Source organism: Musa acuminata, chromosome BXJ1-5 (assembly GCF_036884655.1).
Source record: "Musa acuminata AAA Group cultivar baxijiao chromosome BXJ1-5, Cavendish_Baxijiao_AAA, whole genome shotgun sequence".
Classification (NCBI taxonomy): Eukaryota; Viridiplantae; Streptophyta; class Magnoliopsida; order Zingiberales; family Musaceae; genus Musa; species Musa acuminata.
In genome coordinates, this window is record NC_088331.1 from 7,529,233 (window position 1) to 7,555,341 (window position 26,109).

The following is a 26,109-nucleotide window of genomic DNA, read 5'->3' on the forward strand; positions in this document are numbered from 1 at the left end:
AATACACTTTGATAATTTAAGAGTGTCATTGCAATGACAAAAGTAGGAATTGATTGTACTTGTGGATGCTCGGAAGTCAATTAGCACGTGTTTATGGTGATAGTAGAAAATAATAATGTGAGTAGAACAATCATACGTTTTGTTTCTTCTTCGAGGAAAATATGAGCTTTTTTTATTGGAAAGAAAAACAAAATCTTCATGGCAGTACAGTGAGGGGTAGCTGCAGAGATGACGAAGAAGCCGGCAAGCTCTCGTGTAGTCGTCGCCTGCTTGCCGGTGAATCTTGACGGTGATAGAGACCGGCAAACATCCGAGTGTTTGGATTGCAGGAGAGGAGATGAAACCAAGGCGAGGAGGAGAACAGATGGGAGTAATATTTCATGTTGGAGAAGGGTAGGGACGAATAATGGGACAGAAAGGATGACTTGGGTCAGGATTTGGATGGCAATTATGCCGAGAAAAGAACAAAAGACACAGCAGCAGCAAGCAGAAACAAACGAGAGCTGATTCATGCACGTCCGGCCGCCTCACATGAGCACAAGCAGCAGCCCACATGGAGCGCTGGCCATGGCTTGAGGGGGGGCAGTAGAACATGACGTCTCTCTCTCTCTCTCTCTCTCTCTCTCTGTGGAGCAGGAGAATCAAGCGGCGAGTTGTGCTCTTACTTTGTGCCGCCCAAATTATTGTTCCTTTCCCATGACCTTACATAAAGAACACAGAGAATCTGACGTCCCAAGAACAAGAAGCTCAAGTAACTTCGTCTCATTCATCTTTTAAGTGGCTCGTATGACAGGGAAACGGAGTCTAATTGGTGAAGGTATTTACGAGAGTTGAAGAACGATTTCTCCAGCAGAAGACATGAAACAGAGTGACCGTAAAGGAGGAGGATTAGAAACTGAAAAGATAGGAGAACAGGATGCAGTGGAAGAGATATGTCGAGCAACGAGCCATAGCCATGGATGCAGGGTGTTTAGGCTTTGGAATCCGTTGCACGTTGCTTCTTGTCCGCGCCTGCGGTCTTGTCGAAGCCGGAGAAGAAGTAGTCATCTGCTGTGACGTCGTTAACACGTGTACTGTCGTTCTTTAAAAGAATCCATCACCATATGATCCAATCAACAAATCGGTATGCTTCTCCATCACATGATCCAATTAATCAAGAATGAGTGCATATCTTTAACAACCAATGATTCACATGATCCAATCAAGAGATCGCTGAGGTGTCTCACAATAAAATTTTACCAAAAATTTTAAACATGAGCATAATTGTCTTGCCCACAATAAAAAAAAAAAAGACCTTTAATTGCATTGTATATCATAACCATGAAATTACAGGAATCGCATGATTTGGAGCTCGTATTATGGCAATTGTCGTTTCGATCATATTGATCATTTAAGGATCGCGAGATTTTAGTTTGTGTATGCGTTGCACCCTATCCTATTTTGAGTATATTTTTTCAAGAATATTAAGACTTAAATGCAATAATATTAGCCTGTGTTTCCTAATATTACTTTTCATATGCATCTCACAGGTCCTATGCTTGTCAAAGAACCAGTGGCACATATAAGCAATCTAACTTGAAACCATGGTGACAGAAAAAGTATATTAATTATTAGCTCCATCAATGTGGTGCAATCAATATCATCTGGTCCAAGTAAATTTGGATATCTTGAAATGGAGATTAAGAAGATCATTATTAAAATAAAAGAAATGTATGATAGTAGTTGTAAAGTAATGCCACGCAAGTATAATCAATATTAGAAACAAATATACTATGATTTTACACAGCAATAGTTAATCTCATGTGAGTCGGATCCACATAATGGTTAGGAAGATGTCCGAAGAATCCTCCTTGCAATCTCCTGAAATAACAAGGAATGTTGCTCACAGCAAATAACTGTGCCGATGCATATTGCTGAGATGTTGGATCTCGCTGGGTTTGGCCCTAGTCGAAGTTTCACAAAAGCAACCGACGATGAAACCAGTTACATATATATGAATAATTGAGTTATCATGTCCAGAGAAATTACCAGTATAGCTCCTTTGGGATTAGAGCCACCTAAGATCATTTATTTCAAGGAAACGAAAAGCAAGATTAGATTGTGAAAAATAAGAATAAAAAGCTCTTAAAGCATCAGAGCTCATGAATCAAAATTAATATAATCAATGAATCTAAGAAACATGATAAAAGTTAGGGTGCAAGGTAGCTACATTTTTTGAGGATCAGAACAAACATTAGTAAACAGAAAGTCACAAATACTTTCTTCTTAAAGTTCACAAGTTTCAGATTACCATATCTTATGATTCAAGTATGACGAAAGTGAAGTAGATCAAACAGGACAAGTATTTTCAAAAAGACGATGCATTTTGTTGATTGCATTTCTTACATAATACGACTTCTGATTTCGATATCACAAAGAATAATCTTACCACAGGAGACCACCCCTGATTCGGTCAGCTCACTGTACATGCTTCAAGTTTAAGCTTCAAGCAAAACCTGATGCAAGACATGACAATTTTAAGCATTGAAACCTACTCGATATACCCATTGCTCGGACTGAGATACTGTGTCATAAATTAGCAGAAAGACAAAGATCCACAAGTGGATGACTCTACAGAAACATACAGACTGATGACAACATTTTAATGAACACAAACCAAACATCATAAGATATATTATTAGCAAAGAAGGTTAACCTCTTCTTATCATCAAGCAGCTTATCTGTTTTCTCATCCAATAGTTTTAAATTAATAACCAATATGCATGTGGCATGCAAATGTATAAACAGCACTTTAAGGCATCTGATCACCTAGTTATCTCTACATTAATGTGTACCTCAAAGAGTTGATTGATATTGTCAGCTGTCTTTGCTGATGTCTCAATGAAGAACATACCATTCTTCTCAGCATATTCCATAGCATCCTTCAAAATGGATCAATTGTCATCTCCTTGCAAGGTCAAATATATAATCTGATCAAAGCAAAGCAGATCCACATTATCAAGTAAAAGCCACTCCCTACCTGGAACGATATAGCCCTACTCTCATGCAGATCGGCCTTATTACCAACCAAAGCCATGATGATACCAGGACTTGCATGCTTCTGAAGTTCCTGCTAGACATATAATTCCAGTCTGATCAAAGTATATCCATCTTATAGATAGATGCAAGAGATGACAAAGGCAATTTATTGCAAGAGGCTCCTGCTGCTAAGAGTCTAATGAGGACCATATACATGCAACCTAACCCCACTTGCTAAGAGGCTCTTTTGCCTATTTAAACCTATGATGCTCCACTCACAATATAGCCACCTAGCCTGATAATTACACCAAGATCTATCTCCTATAGGTGTCTGCATAATTAATGATGAAATAATGCATAATGAATAACCACAAAACTTGGTAAACTCAATATCAATAATCAAGCAGCCCAAAAACCATAGAACAATAAGATCAGCATATGTAATGCATTTTCAAGTATAAGATGGTTCTATTACTTGAACTACAAAAGCAATTCCACCAGATATTTATCTCTACTAAAAATACTGAAAACTTGAATCCATGTTTGCTTATGGAATATCAATGGAAAACATGTTTCAGTTCTCAAAGAAAACATAATCACACTTAAGTTGGTTGAACTACCACATGATGATGTAATTCAGCACAATAAATCGGTTCCCTTAAAAGAGAACCGAGCAAGTAAAGATCTCTCTAAACATAGACTATAGCTTGGTCCTCGCGATGAGAGTCTTGCCCTTTCCCCCTTCAGTTCCTCTTGCCCTCAAGGCTATCCCGATATCCCCCTCAAACCTCCCAACCCTGATAGGGCTTCCTCCACTATCCCTCGTCGTGCTTCCTAGGCCTTCGTCCTCACTACCTCCTTCGCTCCTTCGATCGTTGATATCGGCAACCTTCATAAATCACCATCTTCGACAAGATCAAGTTCAAGGATGAACAATTGCAAAACTGGCATCGACCATGGTCTTCTGATTTGATTGGTAAGTTTCTTCAGTGACCTCCTACACTTTCTATCCTAAAGGCTACTATTTCTAAACTCTGGTCTTTGGATGTTCCTCCTACTGTTGTGGATTTTGAGTTTGGTTTTTCCTATTCAAATTTGACACTAAGGTTGATGTCGTTCGTGTCCTCACTGAAGGACCTTGGCACTTCCATGGTGACATTTTACAACTTATTCCATGGCGCCCTCATTTCCAACCTACGACCACCTCTATTGACACTGCACCTATTTGGATTCATCTATCAACACTTCTGATTGAGTACTGGGATGAGGAATCCCTCTTCCAGATTGCCTCTCTACTAGGTCGTCCCATTAAAATTGATCCTAGATCTCTTCGTCTTGAACATGATCATTTTGCACATATTTGCATTGAAATCGATATCACTAAACCTTCAATCCAGAGTTTCTGGATTGGTGAACCCAATGAAGGTTTCTTTCAGGTTATTTCTTATAAAAATCTTCCTTGTGCTATCATTGTGGTTGTTTAAGGCATCGCACCGATGCTTGCACTATTCCTTCTCAATCCTCCAACCTATTTGCCCCTGCATCATTGACATTGTTGGATGACGATCCTAACCTTATGGTTCAGAGGCCTCAACCGAATTTGACAGGTACTCAAGAGAATGATGAAGTTCTTTATGGTCCTTAGATCAGGTTTCAGCGTTGTCCCTATCGTAAGAAGACTCCGGCAAAAGGTACAGTAAACTTGCTGGCAACGACAGAATCATCGAAGCAACCGCTTGTGACTTCAACACATGACACTCACATGAAGGAACCGCAAGTCGTGATGGCTTGTAATGGTTCCCTAGTACCATCAATCTGGCCTAATGCCTTTCGAATGTCCTTTGTTAGAAGGAAACCGCCAATTTCCAATGCTACTAACAATTGTCATAGCTCTGTCCCTTCACCTATCACGTCTTTTGAGCCTGAGGGAGTGCCTCGAAATACTGCATTCACTGCCATTTTAAATGCTATGGATGCAAATATGGAGGATCCAATGCCAGATATGGATCCGACCCATAATACCTCTTCAGCTTCTATGATGTTGCCACATGTGATGCCTTTACTAACAAATGGTCCTGATACACCTATGGACCTTGAAAGCTCTATGCCCCCTTCTCACCCAGCCAACCATTCCAATTCATCTTCCACCCCTTCAAGCACTCTGCAACCTAACCCAGATGGTCCTCTCGAGGCCCAAGAGTTTGCTGCTCGTGTTATATCAAGATTAGAGTCTCTGCATGACTCTACTGCTCAACCTATACAAGTGGAGATAGATGTTGACTCTGATCTTCTACATGATTTCGTTGACCAACGAGGTAAAACCCCAACTACAAAACTTCAAAATATGAGAGCTCATACGCTCTCTAGTTTGAAATCCAACACTAGGGCCATTAAGGATAAGAAGGTTAAATCTTCCAATTCTATTTCTGAAGATATTTTGCTCTCTGCAATTAATTGTCCTCCTGATATTCATAGACAGCTTTCTATTTCTCCAACCTCTTTATCATGATAATTATTTCTTGGAATTATTTCTCCAGCCTGCACTAATCCTTTCATAGGAGACTCATGCGTCGGATGAACAATCTCAAAGGCTAATCCAAAGCTTTGGGAAGGACTTGCGCAGGATCTCTTAACCCACTACCGGTGCTTCGGGTGGAATCTGACTTGCTTGGTTCTCTCTTGTTGCTTATGTCCAGGTGCTTTCTCTCCAATCACAGCTAATACATAATGTAGTTCAATTTCAAAATAGCAACCCGTGGCTTTTAACTGGTCTTTATGCTAGTACTTCTGTCCTTTTACACAATAATTCATGGACAAATCTTTCTGCATTAAATTTCTCTGAAATACCTTAGTGCGTCTTAGGGGATTTTAATTCTATTCTACATAGTTCTGATAAATCTGGTGGACGTGCTTTTAACACCAACCTTTCTATTCAGGGTTTTTGTGATTTTGTGAAAAATTATGGTTTAACAGATTTAGGCGTTTTTGGCCCCAAATAGACTTGGTGTAATAATCGCAAGGGTCATGCTCGGATTTTTGTGTGTTTTGATAAGGTTTTTGGTAACTCTTCTTGGCTTCAACTCTTTGGTCAATCTTCTATCTTCAATCTCCCTTAGGCTTGTTCTAATCATGCACCACTTAAGGTGCATATTCAGCTTTCAGATTCTTCTGGTACAAAACTCTTCCGTTTTCAAAATTTTGGCCGGAATATCAAGAAACTAGCAATATTGTCCAATTTAATTGGAATACAATCCATAATTCAAACTCCCCTTTTGACTCTTTTCATCAAAATCTTTGTAAGATGAGAAGGGTTTTCTCTCACTGAAATTGGTATTCTGTTGGTAAATTAAAACATAATTTGGATCTCCTAAAGGACTCAATTATTGCTTTAGAATCCCAGTTTGAAGATAGTAACCCTACCGATTCTCAGGTTCAGCACCTTGCTTCCCTTCATAATTATCAATTAGCTTTGATTAAACAAGTTAACCTTAAACAGTGGGCTAAAGTCAAATGCTCTTGGGTTAATGATGGTGATAGGAATGTCAAATACTTTCACAATTTAATAACTCATCATCATCACAAAAACTTTGTTAAAGGTATTATGGACCCTTCTATAGGTTGAATTCATGATACCAATCAGAGAGTGTCTATATTTTGTAATCACTATACCAAACTCTGAAGCACCTCTCATTTTATTCAACCTAATACTTTTATGCCTAGTCTTCCCAGCTTATCTTCTGTTGAGAGTTCATCTTTAATTAAACCATTCTCTCTCAAAGAGATTCACTCTTCTGTTCATTCTTTAGGTCTTGGCAAAAGTCCAAGACATGTTGGTTTTACATGTGAATTCTATAGGGGGCTTACTGGGATACTTTAGCACCTTCCTTCCTTAATATTTTTAATTGATTTTATCAGTATGTGCATGTTCCTATCAGTTGGACCAAAACATTTCTTACATTTATCCCAAAAATTAAGAATCCAACTGATGTTACTCATTACAGGCAGATTGCATTATCTAATGTCAATTATAGAATTTTTGCAAGGGTTATATCCAATCAATTAAAGCCTCTTTTATCTAACATTATCAGCTATAATCAATCTATTTTCCTCCCAAATCGAAGTATTCACAGTAACATTTTAATTGCACAAGAAGCTGCTCATACTATGTTCTCTTCTGGGGGGAAAAATCCTCTGGTTTTAGTTAAGCTTGATTTAAAAAAAGGCATTTGATCGATTATCTTGGGATTCCATTTTTAAGGTTCTCAATGCTATGAACTTTCCTTCTAAAATTTATTAATTGGATTAATGCTTGCATCTCTTCCTCCTCTACTACGTATCTAATAAATAGACATATGTCCAACTCTTTCACTAGTAGATGTGGGGTAAGACAAGGAGATCCCTTATCTCCGTATCTTTATATCCTAGTAGCTCAGATCCTTGCTCAATTATTCTCTCAAGCAGTTGAATCTACTAAGCTTACACCACTTAGAGTTAATTCCTTTGTAAAGTCAGCCATATCATATATGCTGATGACATTCTCTTATGCTTTAGAGATAACCAAAAATCCTGCTTAACTTTAAATCTATCTTTGACAAATACAATTTTTTAACTAACCAACATGTTACTCTTTCCAAATCTGCAATTTATTTTCCTAAATCCACTCCTAGAAACACTAGAGCTAACATCTGCTCTTAGTTTCAAAGAGGATCAATTTCCTTTCAAATATCTTGATGCATCTATTTCTCTTCTTAAGCTTAAATCAAAGCTTGCATCTTGGTAATGTAATTATCTCTCCCAAGCTGGCCATCTGGTGCTTATTAAATCTGTCCTCAACTCTATCCCAATCCATACACTTAGTGTCAATTGGTTTCTTGAGTCTACTCTTCACAAGGTTGAAACTTTGATTAAAAACTTCCTTTGGCAGAAGAATCTAGACACCAAAGGAATTCACTTAGTAAATTGGGACATTGTCACTACTGATAAGAATATGGATGGTTTATCTGTTCAAGATTGATCTCTTTTTAAGCATACTCTTCAAGTTACTCCTATTCAACGTTATCTCAATAAAGATGATAGTCTTTGGTGTACTGTTACTCATGCCAAATATGGATCATTTAATCCCTGGTTTCCTTTGGAATCTAGGCACATCAGCTAGAGCTAGCATCTCTTTATGAATGCTCTTTTACATCTTCAATTGGGTTTTATCAAAATTATTAGAAATGGGTTTCAAACAGATATTCTTCAGGATCCTTGGCCTTTTTATTTGCCTTTGAATCTTAAACCTACGTACATAAACCCTTCTTCCATCCTTGACGGTACGGGTGCATCTGTTGCTGCTATTATCCGATCCGGTAGCTGGGATTCTCAGTTGTTATTGGATATGTTCGTTAATAGTTTAATTTGTCACATTAATTCCATAGAAGTTGCTCATTCCCCTTGTGATGATAAATGGTTTTAGAAGGCAAATCAAACAGTTAAGACTACTGCTAGGGGAGCTTATAATTTCCTGAGACAGCAGATCTGTGCCCCTCATAATTCCAATTGGTACGGCTGGCAGAACATGTGGAGAACTCCTGTTATACCTAAAATACAGTTTTTTTGTTGGAAGCTTCTACACAAAAGATTAACTACCACTGATAGACTTCGAAGATTGAATTTGAGATCACAGCAGCCTTGTCCCCTATGTAACATTTTCCCTTAAAACCATTGATCATATTTTCTTTGAATGCCCTTTTTCAATCAAACTATGGGATTGTTGGGGACACAATTTACCTGACTCCTTCCAATCAAAAGACTCTTGGGCTTTAGGCGACTGGCTCCCTGAAGGCTATGATCAGAGTTGGGAAACTTTTCCAAGCTAGTATTGAAAATCAATTATGTTTTATCTGGAAGGCGTGGAATTCTACCTTATTTAAAGGAAAACTCCCCTCTATTACTTGAACTACGTCTCAAGCTTTATCCTTCACTAGCTATCATGCTAGATCCACAACCCAGCCTGAAGGAAATAGAATGAGCAACTATTTATGGGTTAAATGGGTCAAACCACCTTAGGGATAGGTTAAATTAAATACCGATGGCTCCTGTTTACTGCAGGAAGGTGGACTTGGCTATGTTCTTCGGGATCATGATGGTTCATGTAAACTAGCTGGGCAGGAATATGTTGCCAATAAAACTCCTGCACAATGTGAAGCATTGGCAATGCAAGCTGGGCTACAAGCTACCATTATGGGTGGCTTCTCAACCATTCAAGTTGAAACCGACTCGCTGCTGCTCCATGATATACTTACCAAAGATTCAGATCCACTGTGGAATATATAAAGCACTATCAGCAACATCAAAGGCCTCCTGTCAATGGTAGATTCCTAAACTGTTCCTTCACTGTTATTGAGAATGTAACCAAGCAGCTAATTGAGCTGCATCCAATGCTAGATCTGGAAAATCCAGCTCAAAATGGGTGGATCCCTACCCACCCGATCTTGTAGCCCTTTTGTATAATGATCTAAACAGGTCATTCTGTCGTACATTGAAGTCTTAATAGATTTCCTTTTTGTTTTGCAAAAAAAAAAAAAGTAAACCGAACAGCTATACCAAATCACTGAGTTAAATCTCTTACATGTTCTATCAGACTGACATGAGTAGTAACCTATCAGTGAATGAAGAGGAACAGCTGTCTGAATTGCACATACTCGACACACCACAATGTCTGAAGGCTTTCTTTTGAGATTACATTTTAATCATATGCAGAGCCTGTTGGATTATAGACTGAACTTGGTAGTAACTATTGTTCAGAATTACAAATACATATCATTAACAAATTACCAGGATTCCCGTGTGGTAGTAACATGATCGCTTTAAGCATAGAAAACTCAAATGAGGAAGATACAAGCACAAATATAACTTTAGCTTTCGAGTAGAGACATATTGTAGCCAATGGAGAAAAAGGATCCAAAGATATGGAAACCAAGGATGATTAACCAAATAGAAAAGGTTGGTTAAGTTGAAAATTCAATCGAAGCTGATTCAAGTACTGATTAAACAATAACCTAAACACATGAAAGATTAAGGACTACTCAAATTTCTTTCATAAGATATCTTTTCACATGTTGAAGGCTTGCCAAATTTCTTCTAGTATCTGAGGATATATACAGTAGAAGAGGCATTGGACTTTCAAATGAATTTTCTAATTGATGCTTATGTAACTTCAAGAAACCTTGTAACTTGCTTATGTTCTTTTTCCAAGTACAAGAATGATTTCTGCAAGGATGACACTCTCAGTTGTTATGCATTGCTGCAAAGCATGGTCCTACCAAGTCAGCTAATCTTGGTATGTTACTGGCGGCAACAAATGTGAAAAAAGGAAAAATAGAACTACTATCATATATCACTTTAACAGGCTTTGGTAGGCTGTAAAATGAAATCTTACCATATCTGCTGCATTTTAACCATGGTAATAACTTATACCATCCACTTAAACTTGAGAATTAACAAGCAGAACTTATATAAGCACAGAAAGAAGCAAATCCGTCCAGACCCAAAAGACGTATGATACCTTAACCCAGTACTGTGCTTTTCTGAATGTTTCTAGACTTGTTATGTCATATACCACAAGTGCAACAGCTGCTCCTCGGTAGTAAAGAGGGGCCAGTGAAGCATACCTGGAAAAACAACATCCTCAGAATACATAATTTATTTGGGAGATTTATATACTTTGGAATCTACAAAATGTGTATCTACAATTAGGCACCAAAAACAAAAACAGGAATGTCATCCATATATACTTGCATATGTTTCATCAAAACACACATGTTTGATCCAAATAGAGCTCTAAAAACATAAATCATGCACCTCTCCTGTCCTGCTGTATCCCATATTTCAAACTTCACCGATGTGGAGTCTTGCAAGGCCAATGTTTGAGATAAGAAGGAAGCACCAACAGTTACCTAAATGAACCAAATCAGAAGCAACATATATTAAAAGGAACCATTTTATCACATGTTGCAAGAGAGAAGAAACTACGATAACAAAACAGAAGCACTAACAGAATATATTAAAAATCAAGATTCGTCATACCACAGTATACCGCTCAATACGGGGTGGTACATACGGGTCTGATAAGGGACCGGTACGGGTGGTATATTCGTACACTCTCATGTACCATGTGTCGGTATGGCTCAGTACATACTGCACTTACAGCTGGTCGACACACCTGTACGGAGTGGTAAGGTGAACCATGCTAAAAATTATATTGGACGTGCACTAACTACAACAACAAACCAATTCCTGACCACTTATACCTATAAAACTTTTCCTGCACTTCCTCTTTGTTAACATAAAAATCCCCAAGTAATCCAAAAGTTTTGTGCAAGTGCAAGTCTTTGATTGGTTTAATATGCATAGCAATCTCCATCTTGAACTATTGCTTCTGGCTTACCGCGAGTAGTAACCTATCAGTGAACGAAGAGGAACAACTGTCCAAATTGCACATACTCGACACACCATATCATCTGAAGGCTCTTTTTTAAGACTACATTTTAATCATATATAGAACCTGTTGGATTATAGAATAAACTTGGACCTAATTATTGTTCAGAATTACAAATACATAGCATTAACAAATTACCAGGATTCCTGTGTTGTAGTAACTAGAAAGATGATCACTTTAAGTGTAGAAAACTCAAATGAGGAAGATATAACTTATAAGCACAAATATAAGTTTAGCTTTCTAGCAGAGACATTTTGTAACCAATGGAGAAAAAAGATCCAAAGATATGGAAACCAAGGATGATTAACCGAATAGAAAACGTTGGTTAAGTTGAAAATTCAACTGAAGCTGATTCAAGTATTGATTAAACAACAACCTACACACACAAAAGATTAAGAACTCCAACAACTCTTCCATAAGATATCTTTTCACACGTTGAAGGCTTGCCAAATTTCTTCTAGTATCTGGGGATATATACAGTAGAAGAGGCATTTGACTTTCAAATGAATTTTCTGTATACAGTAGAAGAGGCATTTTACTTATCACTTGAAGACAGATGAGGACTTATGACTACCTAACAAAATTCTCTTAATCAGAGAGATATTTGAGCAATGGGAATGAGCTTTACAGGAGAAGAAGCTCTCTTTTTGAACCATCTCATTATCTTTATCATCAACATTTTCTTCAACGTCACTTGCTGAAAAATAGACCTGATGTTCCAAAAGTGTCTATATCTTGTTTCAACTGTCCAATTGAAAGCTTAATTTTACTGAGATAGTACTCCATACATGATGGTATTGTCAACACAGGCACAATACTCAGAATTGTTAGATTAGTATTTGTATAAAGGATTACCTTTGAAGTAGGTTCAAAATGGCCACGAACAAACCGAAGGACTATGCAGCTTTTACCAACACCAGAATCACCCAACAGTACTAACTGCAAAGACAGAGATATCACTGGTATCAAAATCAGTCAGTTCGTGCAATTATGCAGTAAATTCATTCACAAGACAAACAGCACGTTTCAAACAAAGGTTTGGCCAACTTTACTTTGGCAAACTATTAAATGATAATTTAATATTTAAATGCAAATTCTTAATAAACAAGGTTAATTAAGATCAAGTTCACTCTCATATTACAAATTAAGATCAATCACATTTAGCTGATGCCTTCAGAATAAAAAGTTCCACAAGGTTAATTAAGATCAAGTTCACTCTCATCTTACAAATTAAGATCAATCACATTTAGCTGATGCCTTCAGAAGCATGCAAATAAATCGATAAAAAGTTCCAACGTATAAGCAAATAGAAGGCGTCAGATAAATCAATGCATGAAGACTCATGCATATATTAGCAAGTACAGGCAACATAAACAATGGCCCAGCTCCATCTCTGCACTATGTGCAAAGAAACACACTCAAACTGTATCCATAAAGAAACTATTGAAACTCTGAAAGAATTGCTTGAACTGAATAGGAAAACTTAAAATTAAATCTTAGGGGACACAAAGGAGCCAAACAAGAAGACGGTGGAGCATGTCTCACTGAAAGGGATCATTAGGAACTAATAAATTGAGGACAACTTACATAAAATACACACTGAACTATGATAAATCCAAATTAGGAACCATCTCAGGAATGGCATTGACAAAATAATTAGAATCAAATATTTGAAAAGCTCATTTTGTTTTCACCAAAAGTACAAAAAAAATAGTAAACCAGAAGTTGAGTTGCAAGGAACTATGACTATCATATCGGTGCTTGATTTGTGGAAAGTCAAGTCTCGAGAGAAGTTCCAGGGAGCCCCATTGTTTGCAGTCATCAAAGATCACCCAGGATCTGTTCATATTAGATTCACTGTTACTCAAACAATGTATTCTATAAGGAAACACATACATTTGAATTGCTTGTTTTATCTGTATAGTGATTGTCTCGGAAAAAATATTTGTTTGTACTTTGTTGTGAGGTTTGAAATGTTAGGAAAAATTGATTTTCCAGTAAGTCAACTGCAAGATAGTGAAACCTAACTATAGCCTTGTAATCAGATCGCATACAACTCTTATCTATCCTATTCACTTTGTTGTTTTGCATAAATAGTTAATATATGATAGGCATGTCTTCCGAAGTCAGTGAATATAACTACCAAGTATTCTCTTCAATGGTATGCAAAGGACTTGCTAAGACAAGGAAAATCATGCACAAGATGACTGTCACAATGAAATATGATAAGCTACAAAAGATAAATAAATATGATTATATGCTAAGGAAAATTTGACTGATAAGATTCTCCAAGTCCGTCACAAGGATTACTTATCGTGATACATGAAGTTGCTGATATTGGTCAGCACAGATATGTCCAAGAATTAGATGCATATTCTCAACGTGTTCTCCTTTCAAACAGATCAGTAGTACCAAAACAGAAAACAGGGTGCATGGTACAAAGTATATTGCTATGATAGGACAGAAAAGACAAAGCATACCTTGACACGCAAGCACTTTGAGTCAGTAGCCATCAAGTTTTTATTATTAAAACTGCCCAACCTTCCAGCATGTCTTTCTGTTTATTGCCAAAAGATTCACATATAAATTACTTATATTGTCATCAAATAAATATTTAATATTGAGGAAAATGCTTCACGTGATGGAAACACCAAGTGCTACTCGCATACAGATATTTATAAAATGCCTTAAATGGTTGAGTTGACAAGAAAATTTGTGAACAACAATAACCATGATATTGCAAAAGATAGCTCATAGTAACTGTCTAAATTTTCAAGATAGTCACTCAAGGAAGACACATTAAACTGTCTGTTATTCTCCCTAGTATGAACCATCTGACTATAGCTTTTATTTACTATTGGAAAAGAACTTGAGCATACCTATTTCTGTTGTTTTCCAAGATAGCCAAATAATATACTAGGAACAAGCAACATACGGCTTTGAAAGGATGGATACACATTTGATAACCTAAAGAACATATCATTTGGATCAAGTTGAATATAGGAACTAAGGATAAAGAATATTCATCACTTCCTCCAAGGAAGTCTAAGGCATCACCAGCATGGTATCTAATTGAATTTCTGTTTCCCATTAGAGATTCAAAAAATTTTTAGCTTTCATCGCTCAAAAACTTGCATAATTATTGCATATAGAGAGCTTTTGATGAAAAAGTTAAGTCCGCTGGTTGTTCTCACCTTATGCTAGGGATTTAATAGATGGAAGAATTCATATGGCCAATTATTCAAATATGCCTTGTATTGATGGTCACTGAACCTAAATCTGAAGTAAAATGCTGTCCTCATGTAATTTTCAAGCAATCACGTCGACAATTCAAAAAGAAAATTCATTAAAAAAATAAAAACTACATAGCATATAGTATTTCTGAGCCTTGGGATGTCAGCTATGTTAGTTGCAAGATGGTTTCACTGACCTCACAACCAAAGTGCTATCAAGAATGTGATAAATTAAGGCTTATCTGTATTCTCCAAGAGAAATTTCGTTTCTCATTCTTCTTCGTCCACTTCAACAATCCTGGCAACTCATACAAACACAACCTTTATATGACCTGAAAACTAAATAGACAACACCTGTTAACCACATGAAATCCTGCTGCAACAGCTTCTAGATCTTTCCCCTTTTCAGATTTATCCATCCCTCTTTTCACACCAACCGCTCCTTCCTCCTTACCCTCCAACTCATATGCCTCAATGACAAATGATTACAATACATTAGTAACTAGATCCTACCCCGTCCATCTACCTATAGTCTGCAACCAATTCATACTCGTACAAACTCTCCTCGATCTTACTGCCATGTTTGCAACCTGATCAAATTTGACTAAATACGACAAAACTATAAGCCCATACTAGGACCCTATATCATCACCACGTCATGCAAGAAAACGCTTAATCAATCTAACAAAGCCAGACAACAGAGGAAATAAGCCTCGGAAATATTTCAAATAAAAGAATGGAACGGTGCAAGAATTAAATGCACGAAGTCTACAAAATCCTCCCCAGACAATCACAAAATGAGTTCCTAATTAAATAACATTTGGCGCATATCTTGATCACCATTAATATCCCAGTATGCAGCTCCTCGCACAAATTAAGCAAACGGGCGCACTGAACGCAAAAGCTCGGATCTTTCCGTTACTGCAGCGACTACCATCGTGAGAGCTAATGATACAAATCACAACCATACCTACAAATGTGTCAAGATCGAACCCCATATACCCCAATTCGCAACGCCAATCTTTCATATAGGGAAAAGAAAACAAAATAGAGAGAGAGAGAGAGAGAGAGAGAGAGAGAGGGATTCAGATATTTGACGACTGAAAGAAATGCATCCCTATCTTACTACAACGAGGATCAATATCCGAATTTTTGGCAAGGGACAGCCGTACCTGAGAATGGAAGGAATGGAGTAATCGAGAAAGGATAAAGAAGGAGAATGGATTAAACCCTAAGAGAGGAAGAAGAGATCGGGAACCTGGAAAAGAGGAGGAGCAGCCCATCTGCGAGAGAGGCGAGGCCGGGCGCCCGAGTTCTACGGGAGGGGAATCCCAAAGGAGACGAACACTGGGCTCGCTCGACCGGGTCGACTGTATGCGCGAAGTCGAGCGCGGAGAGCAGAAATCGGAGTGGGTTTAAATAAGGGCGGAATATGATCGTCATCTCGTGGTCGGCCCTAAACTTCGACCGAAATGCTTTGAGCTTCGTGCTCTTCCTGTTTCAACGGTCGATACGCGTGTGGCCGCGTCACCCACCGCTCCGAAGACCGTCCTGCCCGTCGGTTTTCGTTTATTATTTTGACACATTTTTATATGCATTATAATTAATAACTGATTATTTTAATATTTATCTTTTGATCTTTCTTTTACGATTACATGAGACGTAGATAAATCATTTTATTCCGATGGGACCCTCTGTTGTGAGTCAGGATACCAACCGCCTCGCAACTTGAACGGTATTTTTCCTCTATATTTAAGCTTAGCGTGATCTTTCTAAACCTAAAATTATCTATAATTAATCTATTTCGGTTAATGCTATTTTAATATTAGTAAAAATAATTAATGTCCTTTATAAACATCTTATTGTGATTTTTTTAGCTCATAATAACTAATTTTAATGGTTTCGAATTCAGCATGTTTGGATTTAGGTTTGGAATTATATGACATAAAGCTTCTCGCTCCCAGCGCCTTCTCACCACCACCATTCGCACGCCCCGATGACGCTCCGCATCATGACCTCGCTTGTCGGACAGAGGAGCCGACCCGTTAAGAGCTCGGATCCGAAACCCGCGATCGAGAAGCTCCGCCTAACGAGCAATCCGGATTTGTGAGCCCGGGTTTAGTTGACCGGTCTCCATCACTCCCCTTCCATCCCAAAATGGAGGCTGACGTGGGACGCCCTAATGGTACTCCCACTTCCTACACTTTCGGTGGAGTCGTCACTACTATCTTACGCACGCATACACGTATATATATATATAATGCTTCAATAAGATGCGGTCCATCCTATGCACGAAACAAATGGGTCATCGCATATAGGTTTTGATGTACCTATGAGCGAGCAATCTTATTGTTATACCGAAGTTAGCCATTAGAATGTAAACTTGATCCAGTTTTACCTACATAGTCTTCTTTGCTAGTGACGTACGTGGTTTTGGTTCCTTTAGTGCAAGTGCACTCAACGTGCATATGTGCGCGGAACAGTTATAGGAAAAGAACATGATTTAGGTATAAAGTAGTGCCCATGATAAAGGTTAGCATAGATTTATGTGACGTATATATGTTTGTATAAAAATTGAGATATGTATCATAATTATAAATGAGAACTCGTGTTTTCAAGACAGCAAGCAGGTGATGAACAGCAAGCAGAAGAAGGTGGTGAGAGCAACTGCTGGTGAAAAGGAAGGAAAAGATGATGAGCAACAGCTGCAGCAGCTTTTCAGGAGCAAGGAGCAACATTAACTTTTCTTACTCTTCTTCTTATATGTGCTCGCCATCGGTGAGTCCCCTCACCTTTGCCACACTGCCAACTTCCAGGAAGCATCCTCCATGGAAGGAAAGATTTGATCTCCTCCTCCCACTTTTCCAGTTTCATCTCCACAAACACTGTCAGCTCAGCACACGGACCATCATAAGTTCTAGTGTGACTGTGGTGGACTTCCACCAAATCTTATGCGAGGGTGAGACGAGAGTGGATGTTAGGTAAACATACCTGTCAAAACACCAGCAGGTACGCATTCAGATGCAGATTTAAATGAGTGATGAATTCTGTAACATGCTGAATTCGTATAATTCCAAACTTAAATCCAAAACTTTCTGAATAGAACACATGCATTAAACAAAAATGAAGTTCCCTTCTCTCTCTCTCCCCATTCTGATTTCTTTTTCCTGCAATCACTTTTGTATTATTGTTATCTACATTTCTCGTTTATAAACTGCCGATAGAATGTCTAAAGAGCACACGGGCTTCACATGACGGAGCACGCATTGGGGTTCTCGTCGCTAAACATCTGTGGCGCGTGAACCATCTCCATGAAGTAACCGTACCCCTCGAATCCCCCATGCGGCCCGTAGTACTCCATCTTGTTCGCCTCCGCCACCGTCGTCGTCGTCTCTTCCTTGTTTCCCTCCTCTACACGGCCTTCCTTCTTCTTCTCTCCTCCACTTCCGCTGCCCTTCTCCTTTTTCTCGCCGCCGCGTCCGCCGTCGTCCGTCTTCGCAGGAACGATCTCGACGCGGCGCTTCAGCCTGTCCTCGAGGACGGCGGGGAGGGTCTTCAAGTCCATGGTGCCCTTGACGGTGACCACATCCTTCGCCGCGTCCACCGTCACCTCCTCGACACCTGAGGGCATTTTTGTCAATTCATAGGATTATACAACCGTCGGATAAGCTCACGTGCTCCCATCCGACGGAAGATGTCGGTAAACGACTGCGGGTGTTCAAATCTGGAGAGAAGCGAGTTTACCTTTAATTTTATGGATGTGTCTCTTGATCCGTTGGATGCAGCCATCGCAGTGGAGGCGAATCTTGAGCACCACCGTGGAGGACGCAGGCTATATCGATCATTCCAGGAACAAATTTGAAGAGATCCATAAGCAAAAAACGGAGATGGATGAAATCAATGCGTGGACCAATTGCTTACTGGTTTGGGTTTCTTGTCGTCGGATGATTTCTTCTGGTTCTTGTCTTTGGCATCTTCGTCCTTCTTCTTCATCTCGTCGCCCTTGGGCTTCTTGGGAGGGTCTTTGGGGGAGATGAAGTCGACCTTCTTCTTGGTCTTGGCCTCCAGGAACTCCTTTAGCTTCCAGGGGTCCACCTTTCCGATCGCCTTCAGCCTGTTGTTCGCGGGATCCACGCTCACCGCTTCCACTCCTGCGGACACGCGGTGGAAAGTTGAAGTGAATTGTGAGTCCTCTTCTCTCAAACAGAGCAACCGTTGGTCGCAAAGTCTCGCATTGTATTTATCCTAATTCGCTGTCCAATTCGAATGTGTGAAGAAATTTAGAAGGACCGACTTGGATTCATAACAAAACATCATTTTCGCCCTAAATTTGCATATCTTTTTCTTCTGTCCACGCACTCCACTTCTGATTGAAAAGAATCGGGAACAGAGTGGTGGATTAGACTGCAAGAATTCATAGTTCGAAGTTTAGATGAAAGGGAAACTACATAAAGCTTTTTCTCTGCTTTTTCTTTGTGTTGTGTGAGTGTTTGCTAGAGTGCAATGGAAGCGAGGAATACAAGATCCAAGAAACCTCAAAACCGTTCCTTTTCCCCTTGCAAAATCCTTGTAGGAAGGAAAAAGACGGAATCACATCTCGATCGATCTCAAATCTTTTGTGGCACCGAGATTGAGAGAAGAATGGGAGGGGAGTGGAAGGAGTGTTGTTACCCTCGAGTCTCTTGACGGCCTTCCGGACCTTTTGGGCGCAGCCCTCGCAGTGCATGTCGAGTTTCACCTCGACGGCCTCCTCCATTCCTCCTCTCTTCTTCTTCTCCCCGTCCCCCTTCTTCTCCTTCTCCTGCCATTTCAGAAACAAACCAATCAAGCAAACAACAACATTACAAAAGAGACGCAGCCAAAAGCGCCAAGGCTGAAGAAGAACAGCCCTGCCTTGCCTCACCTCACCCATAGTGTTCGCCGCTGATCGCACTCCGTGGGGTTTGGTGGCCGTATGCATATATAAGGAATGTTAGGACTCGAATTCGGATACGGACTCGAAATCGATTCCGGATTCGGATCCCAACTATTAATCATGCTTTGGCTTTGTTTATGTTTCGCTTTTACCTCTTCGGTCATCCTCTGTGTCATCATCAAGCATGAATGCATGCATGCATGGGACGGAAGAGTGCGATGCACGTGGGACTATCACCTTGACGTAGGGACCCTTTTTAACGGGATACGAATCTGTTACGATCGTTGGTAGCGGAACATAATCATCGGTCCGAGCACAAATTACGCCGTTATGGGGTCTTGAACGGCTTCCGGTTGTAACGAGGGACCGTCTTACGCTGGAAACGAAATGACGGGAATACCCCGGCCAGCTGTCGACGTGGGACGGAGGGCGGGAGGTGATTCCATAACGCGCAAAACTGGAACTCACCGTGTTGCCGCATGCCACCGGCCTCGTACGCCTATTTACCCGGTGTACGTACCTTTTAACATTTAATTAAAACATTTATATTAATTTTTTTATAATTATAAAAATAAAATATTTAATTTTTTTATCCTAACATCATCAACTTTATCGTCGGGAGATATGGCACATGCATAATTGACACAAAAATGATTGATAAAATGATAATTTTAACGATAGTGATAAATAATAACGTCGTGGCTTTCGTAATAGTGGTCGATCATAATGATACAATGGTCAATCTTATCAATATCAATCCAAACATCGACAATAAGAGGAAAGAGGAGGTAGAGCAATGAAGTATTTATGTTGGCATCACAAGAGGACGAGGAGGGAGGTGAGATATTTGCATCAGTGTCGTACTACTCTGCCTTCTCTTCCTCTTTTGACATCACTTTTCATCTGCATCAATGCTCAAATCTTTATACGGTTGCTTCGTCCAATAGCACGACGGATTTGAAGAAGGCGTAGTGGGCGGTGAGGAGGGAGAGGTTACGAGCAAACTCAGTAAAGATGCATGCCTACTTAGAGCTCTTGAGTTTTAGTCGGTGTGAGAACGATGTGTATGCCTCAACTACAGTAACATGGTTGTCAACCTTATTCTAGATTAACTCTACTTGTGATCGAAGGGGATTCGATCGAACGATAAGGATTGATTGCAACACAAAATAGAGGTCCGAAGAGTGTATATTTAATGGTGAGAGAGACAACAAACCCTCATCCTCCTTCTCGCTTGCTGTATCCATTGCCTCTATATTTCTATACTCTCCCCCACCACGTGAGGTAAGATAAGAGAGAAGGAGTAAGAGGATTTGTTATTTCTCTCGCTACTAAATTTATATTTTTCATACCTTCATTTTATGCAGCAATCAATCCTCGTCATCTGATCAGATCCCCTCCGGTCATAGATGAACCTAATTTGAAAGAAGGTCGAAAGATTGCTGTGGTCGAGGTGTATGTATCATTTGCATGCTGGCTAAAACTCAAGAGCTCAAAGCAGGCATGTCTCTTCATCGAGCTCGCTTACAATCTCTCTCTCCTTTTTGTCATCCTTCATCCCTTCCTTAAATCAGTTGCACTATTGAACGAAGCGTCTATCACCTGTCTCCTTTTTTTCCTCCAACACCGATGCAGATACAATGTAGTGTAAGAGGAGGTAAAGCAGTGCTACATTGACTCAAATGTCTTATCGCTTTACCTCTTCTTCCTCTTTGTTGTCGATGCTTGGATCAATATCGATAAGGCCAACCACCACATTGTTGTCGTCAATTATCACCACAGCAACCACACATAACACCTATCACCATCATTAAGATTATTATTTTTTTAATCATTTTTGTATCATTCATGCAGATGTTGTTAGTATCGATAAAATCGATTAGAATAAAATAAATGAGGTTAAATATTTTACTTTCATAATTATAAAGATTTTAATATATATTTTTTAAGTTTACATCCAACTAACTACGTGGCTTAATATCCCGAGATGAAAAGAGGGTGTGGACCAAATGCTGGGCCGGGCTGCGTCTCAGCACGAGCCGGGTAGATGACTCGGGTACCGGGAGAAGCGTGAGATGGTGGTTGTTGTCGGTGACGGGGGTTCCTTTAGGGAGGACCGAGGGAAGCACCGTAAAGGTAACTCCCACGTGAAAAGAAGTTTCCAGACACCTTCCCCCCTATTACAGCAATCTTTTCTGTGTACATTTGTGTCACTCAGAACGCTGAAAATTCCAAAAGAAAATATCAATGGATACATTAAGGTCCTGACTCCAAATCCAATAAGCTTATCGATCTAAAATTCGAATCCATGCCTGATATCTCGTGTTAGATACTACAGATGAATCGGATTGGGTTGGATCCATTTAACTTCTGAATCCGATTCCAAATTCCATGAGAATTTACGATAGGATATTTGCATGATATAGTTGGTTAGTGTTGACAAAATCTCTTCGTCGAAGATGAAAGAACATAAATCAAGAAAATAATTGCACGTCGCTAAAGACTGAAGTAATTATATCATATATATATTGGATTCGAGTCAATCTCGAAACTAAAACATTCGAGTTGAATTGATGATCTATGAGATCTATAAATTTCAATGAACATAGGTTTGCCTGCGTCGGCTAGAAAGCTAAAGGCATCATTTGATTTCAGAATAAAGATTCAAACTGGAATATTGGAGAGAAATGTCGAGCTACAGAAGCTATCACACGAGAAGTCCAACGAGGCGTTGGAAGTACATGAACGCCATAACCTAATGGATCCAGTTCACAGTGGTCCGTATAGTTCACATGCCCACATGTAGCTGTGGAAATGAGGTTGGGTCTCGTCACTGAGCCTAGTCCTTCTCCATCACCTATGCTCTTGACCTACTGTTTGGCCATTGGAGGACGTCCCACCAATTTTGTCAAGACAAACGGACCCACATGAGAGAGAGAGAGAGAGAGAGAGAGAGAGAGAAAGTACAGGTATGGCCTTAATATGAATGATGGTAAGTTTTGGCGCTGAGACAGAGCCAGACCAGGAGGTTCGAAGTCATGGGAACAGGCAGGCTAACCTTTGACTTCCTTTCAGCAACCATATATTTCAGCTCAGGCTCTCGTTTCTGTGTTGTTCTCTCTCCTTAGAGCCAGTGTCTTGCTCTGAGGGTGGTGAGCACCACCTGCTGCAAATCGCAACCTCTCATACTGATATATCTATATATCTCGAAGAGAAGTTTGGGAAGATGTCCTTGGCTTAAGCATCCGGGTGGAGATGGGGAGAACTCCATGCTGTGACAAGGCCAACGTGAAGAAGGGTCCTTGGTCACCTGAGGAAGACACCAAGCTGAAGGAGTTCATAGAGAAGTATGGTACTGGTGGGAATTGGATTGCTCTTCCTCACAAAGCTGGTAAGACTGTGTCTAATATATGTATAGAGAGAGAGATAGAGAGAGAGAGTAGTTTTGTTCTGAGGATGGTGATGACCCTGGTTGTTTGTTGTTCTGACAGGCCTGAGGAGATGTGGGAAGAGTTGCAGGCTCAGATGGCTCAACTATTTGAGACCCAACATAAAACATGGGGAGTTCTCAGAAGAAGAAGATAGAGTCATATGCAGCATCTTCGCCGCCATCGGAAGCAGGTGAGATGTGTCCTCCTCTAAGGTCTCAAATGTCTCACTTTTCTTCTCTTCCTAGTGTTGCATGCCATCAGTCGCATTTGATCTCCTCTTCAAGAAAATGCGAACGCTTTCTGCAAGTCGACGAGATATACATGATTCTTCTCGATGGCAAAACCGACTCCCTCCTTCCCCTTCACGAGTGCAGGTGGTCCATCATGGCTTCCCAGCTTCCGGGCAGGACAGACAATGACATCAAGAACTACTGGAACACCAAGCTCAAGAAGAAACTCCTAGGAATCACTCCTTTCCAAAGGAAACCACATCGACGGAACAATCATCATCATCATCATCAAAACCAGCATTTCTCCCCATCACCATCCTCATCATCACAAGGTGCAGGCTCTGAAAGCTTTCCTATAACCTCCCAGGTCATGCCCCGCTCAACCCCTGTGATCTCTAGTGATTTCTTTCAAGTTCCATACCATCAGTATCAGATGAAGAGCAGCAGTAACATGAACACCGTCAGCATCATAAAAGATCTGAACTATGGCTATGGCGGTGGAGAAGAGCAGATGGGCATCCACAAAGAGAGCAAATTGTTCCTCCTCGGAGGAGGGTGTCAGGTGGAGACTGGACTGGAGTATAGCCTTGAGGAGATCAAGCAACTTCTGATCTCCAACTCTGTGTGCAACAACAACAATCACAATCTCTATCTGGATCACCCTATAGCCAATGGAAAAATGGAGAATTCAAAGCTCCAACATGCACCTGATTTCCGACTGTGAAACCCAAAAAGATCACATCTTTGTTTTGAGGCTGTCTCAGCATTAATCATAGTATTACGAATGCCTCCTTATTCTCACGCTAGATTTTTGTTCATCTCATTTCATACCCAGACAATTGAACTTTCTAACACAAAAGAGTTTGAGGATCACATGAACGCGAGCTGGAATCGACATGTTTGTTAGTTTCCGTATTTTAGATCTTGACAGTGTCGAACTAAGATCAGATTCTTGTTGGGCTTTGTATTATATTCAGTGAGTCAGAAGTTGCATGTTATCTATTTATATAATATCGTAATTGATGCTCGTAACACATAAAGACGGATGTCATCGACTCGATCTTAACATCACTGTTCTTGGATAGGTCAGATCGACATATTGTGGTCAATAGTGGCTTCCAAAGCAAAAGAAGAAACTAGACATGGCGAGAGACCCTAAACGATAATACATCATTCTTCTATTTTGCCTGTTGAGAACATAAATTGGCAGTAGTGTTCTTCCATCTAACTGTTGAGATTTGACCAATTGATTAGGACTAATATACTTGAGGCTAAATTCTAATACATTGTTGTAAATCAAACCCATATATATGTCACCGTAGTCTTTTTTGGGACAATTCATTAATCATCTCTCGACCTTTATCTCACATAATCTTCATATAGCCTAACACCGACCGATATGTCAAATACTTGGGACACATGACTGACCTCTCCTTCTATCATTTTTGCTCTCCATGAAATGATTCTTAATATGATAAACTTAGTCTTCAATATATGATGTATAGAAATGTCAATCAAGTTGAGCAGCATGTTTAGGCAAAAATCTTAACAGCAGTTTATCAAACAGCTTAGTTTGTGTCGACAAAGGTTGAATAATATAAATGCTTGGATAGTTTCAATGCCAAGTACAACTGTGACATTAGATGGGTAGACTAAAGGAGACAAGGATACTTGAGAATAGTCTCTGTTTAGCTTGGCATGAAGAATTTGAGTTGTCTTTCTTTTCTGAGTCAATAATGAACCCTTGCCACTTACATGGTCATGGACTGGGTAAGGACTAAAAAGAGTAGGAAGAGACCTGTGACCCAAAATTGATGAAGGAAACAGCAGAAGAGATCCAATTCCAGTCACACTCTTCGATGGACAATTACCTGTGCTGTTAAGGTTCATGTTTGAGATACATTTGTCTTGCTCGATGTCATTTCAGTAACATTTAGCTTTGAGCTGATACTAAAGCTGCAGATGTTTCTTCTTGCTAGATTTGTCAGATCTGCTGCTAGCAGTGCATCACCATCCTAATGAATCTAACAGTTAACAAGCTCTGTTGACTTTTAATGCAGCACTTTTTTGTTTTTGTTTTAGAGACAAATTCAATGTAGCATTTAATGGGGTAAGTGAAGGTAGATCTGTTACCACACAACTCTTGTCCACATCATGCTAGCCAATTCACTCTGGGGGTAAGTGAAGGAAATGCCTTCAAGCCAAGCAATGGAGGCTTTACCTGAAAGGAAAAGTAATCTAAAGCATTTTTTAGGTGAGATGTGGGCCATTTCACATTGATTTGCTCATAATGATTCATTGTATTCAGTCCACTATTTAATCTTTCCATCAAATGGTCAATCAAAGGACTGTTCATCACCACTTTGACTATTCTTTCCCATGTTCTCTCATGATTTCCACTCCAAAAAAAATGCTTGGTCATTGCAAGTTGGTGACCATATCAATTCTTTAATTTCTCTTTTCGCTCTCCCGATCCATACATAGATATTGTATTCATGAAATCCAACCCTTAATTCTCCTTCCAAGCTTAATGAATCAATCGAACCTACTACAGAGGCGGCATCACCATCACTGCTATAGACTGTTCCCACCACCGGCAGTCCGTTTGGTTGACCACTGAGAGTTGACCGATACGGTAAGGCAGCGTCCGACATGTGGATTTTGCAGATGGGGCGTGTGGAGCAGTCATCGGCTAATATCCGTCGTCCGAATCTTATCTGATCGCACCCCAACAGGGCGCATCAAACGAACCACATCGCATCATCCCCTCCATGTTTGTGTTGGTGGCAGAGGGATCGGT

General features: G+C 39.7%; 3 protein-coding genes and 1 long non-coding RNA gene across 4 annotated transcripts; 2 read left to right on the top strand and 2 right to left on the bottom strand.

Annotated features, from left to right (window-relative positions):
* Nucleotides 1–1,673: 1,673 nt before the first annotated feature.
* On the bottom strand, nt 1,674–16,141 carry LOC135673495 (ras-related protein RABF1-like). Its single transcript, XM_065182508.1, has 10 exons — nt 15,992–16,141; nt 13,981–14,057; nt 12,356–12,439; nt 10,864–10,958; nt 10,568–10,673; nt 3,020–3,109; nt 2,835–2,921; nt 2,429–2,495; nt 2,029–2,057; nt 1,674–1,943 (listed from the first exon to the last, which is right to left on the bottom strand). The coding sequence occupies exons 1-8, from the start codon at nt 16,014–16,016 to the stop codon at nt 2,478–2,480; spliced, it is 582 nt and encodes a 193-aa protein (XP_065038580.1). The 5' UTR covers nt 16,017–16,141; the 3' UTR covers nt 1,674–1,943; nt 2,029–2,057; nt 2,429–2,477.
* On the top strand, nt 4,808–9,592 carry LOC135673496 (uncharacterized). The gene is made up of 2 exons (XR_010513382.1): nt 4,808–5,333; nt 5,556–9,592. It is a non-coding gene; the product is annotated as an uncharacterized LOC135673496 (long non-coding RNA).
* A 1,626-nt stretch (nt 16,142–17,767) lies between the features above and the next one.
* Nucleotides 17,768–19,663, bottom strand: LOC103984618 (heavy metal-associated isoprenylated plant protein 3). Its single transcript, XM_009402151.3, has 5 exons — nt 19,637–19,663; nt 19,405–19,534; nt 18,655–18,884; nt 18,478–18,565; nt 17,768–18,354 (listed from the first exon to the last, which is right to left on the bottom strand). The coding sequence occupies exons 1-5, from the start codon at nt 19,643–19,645 to the stop codon at nt 17,981–17,983; spliced, it is 831 nt and encodes a 276-aa protein (XP_009400426.2). The 5' UTR covers nt 19,646–19,663; the 3' UTR covers nt 17,768–17,980.
* Nucleotides 19,664–22,692: 3,029 nt separating this feature from the next.
* Nucleotides 22,693–24,277, top strand: LOC135674945 (transcription factor RAX2-like). The gene is made up of 3 exons (XM_065185209.1): nt 22,693–23,039; nt 23,140–23,269; nt 23,454–24,277. The coding sequence occupies exons 1-3, from the start codon at nt 22,904–22,906 to the stop codon at nt 24,031–24,033; spliced, it is 846 nt and encodes a 281-aa protein (XP_065041281.1). The 5' UTR covers nt 22,693–22,903; the 3' UTR covers nt 24,034–24,277.
* Nucleotides 24,278–26,109: the final 1,832 nt, after the last annotated feature.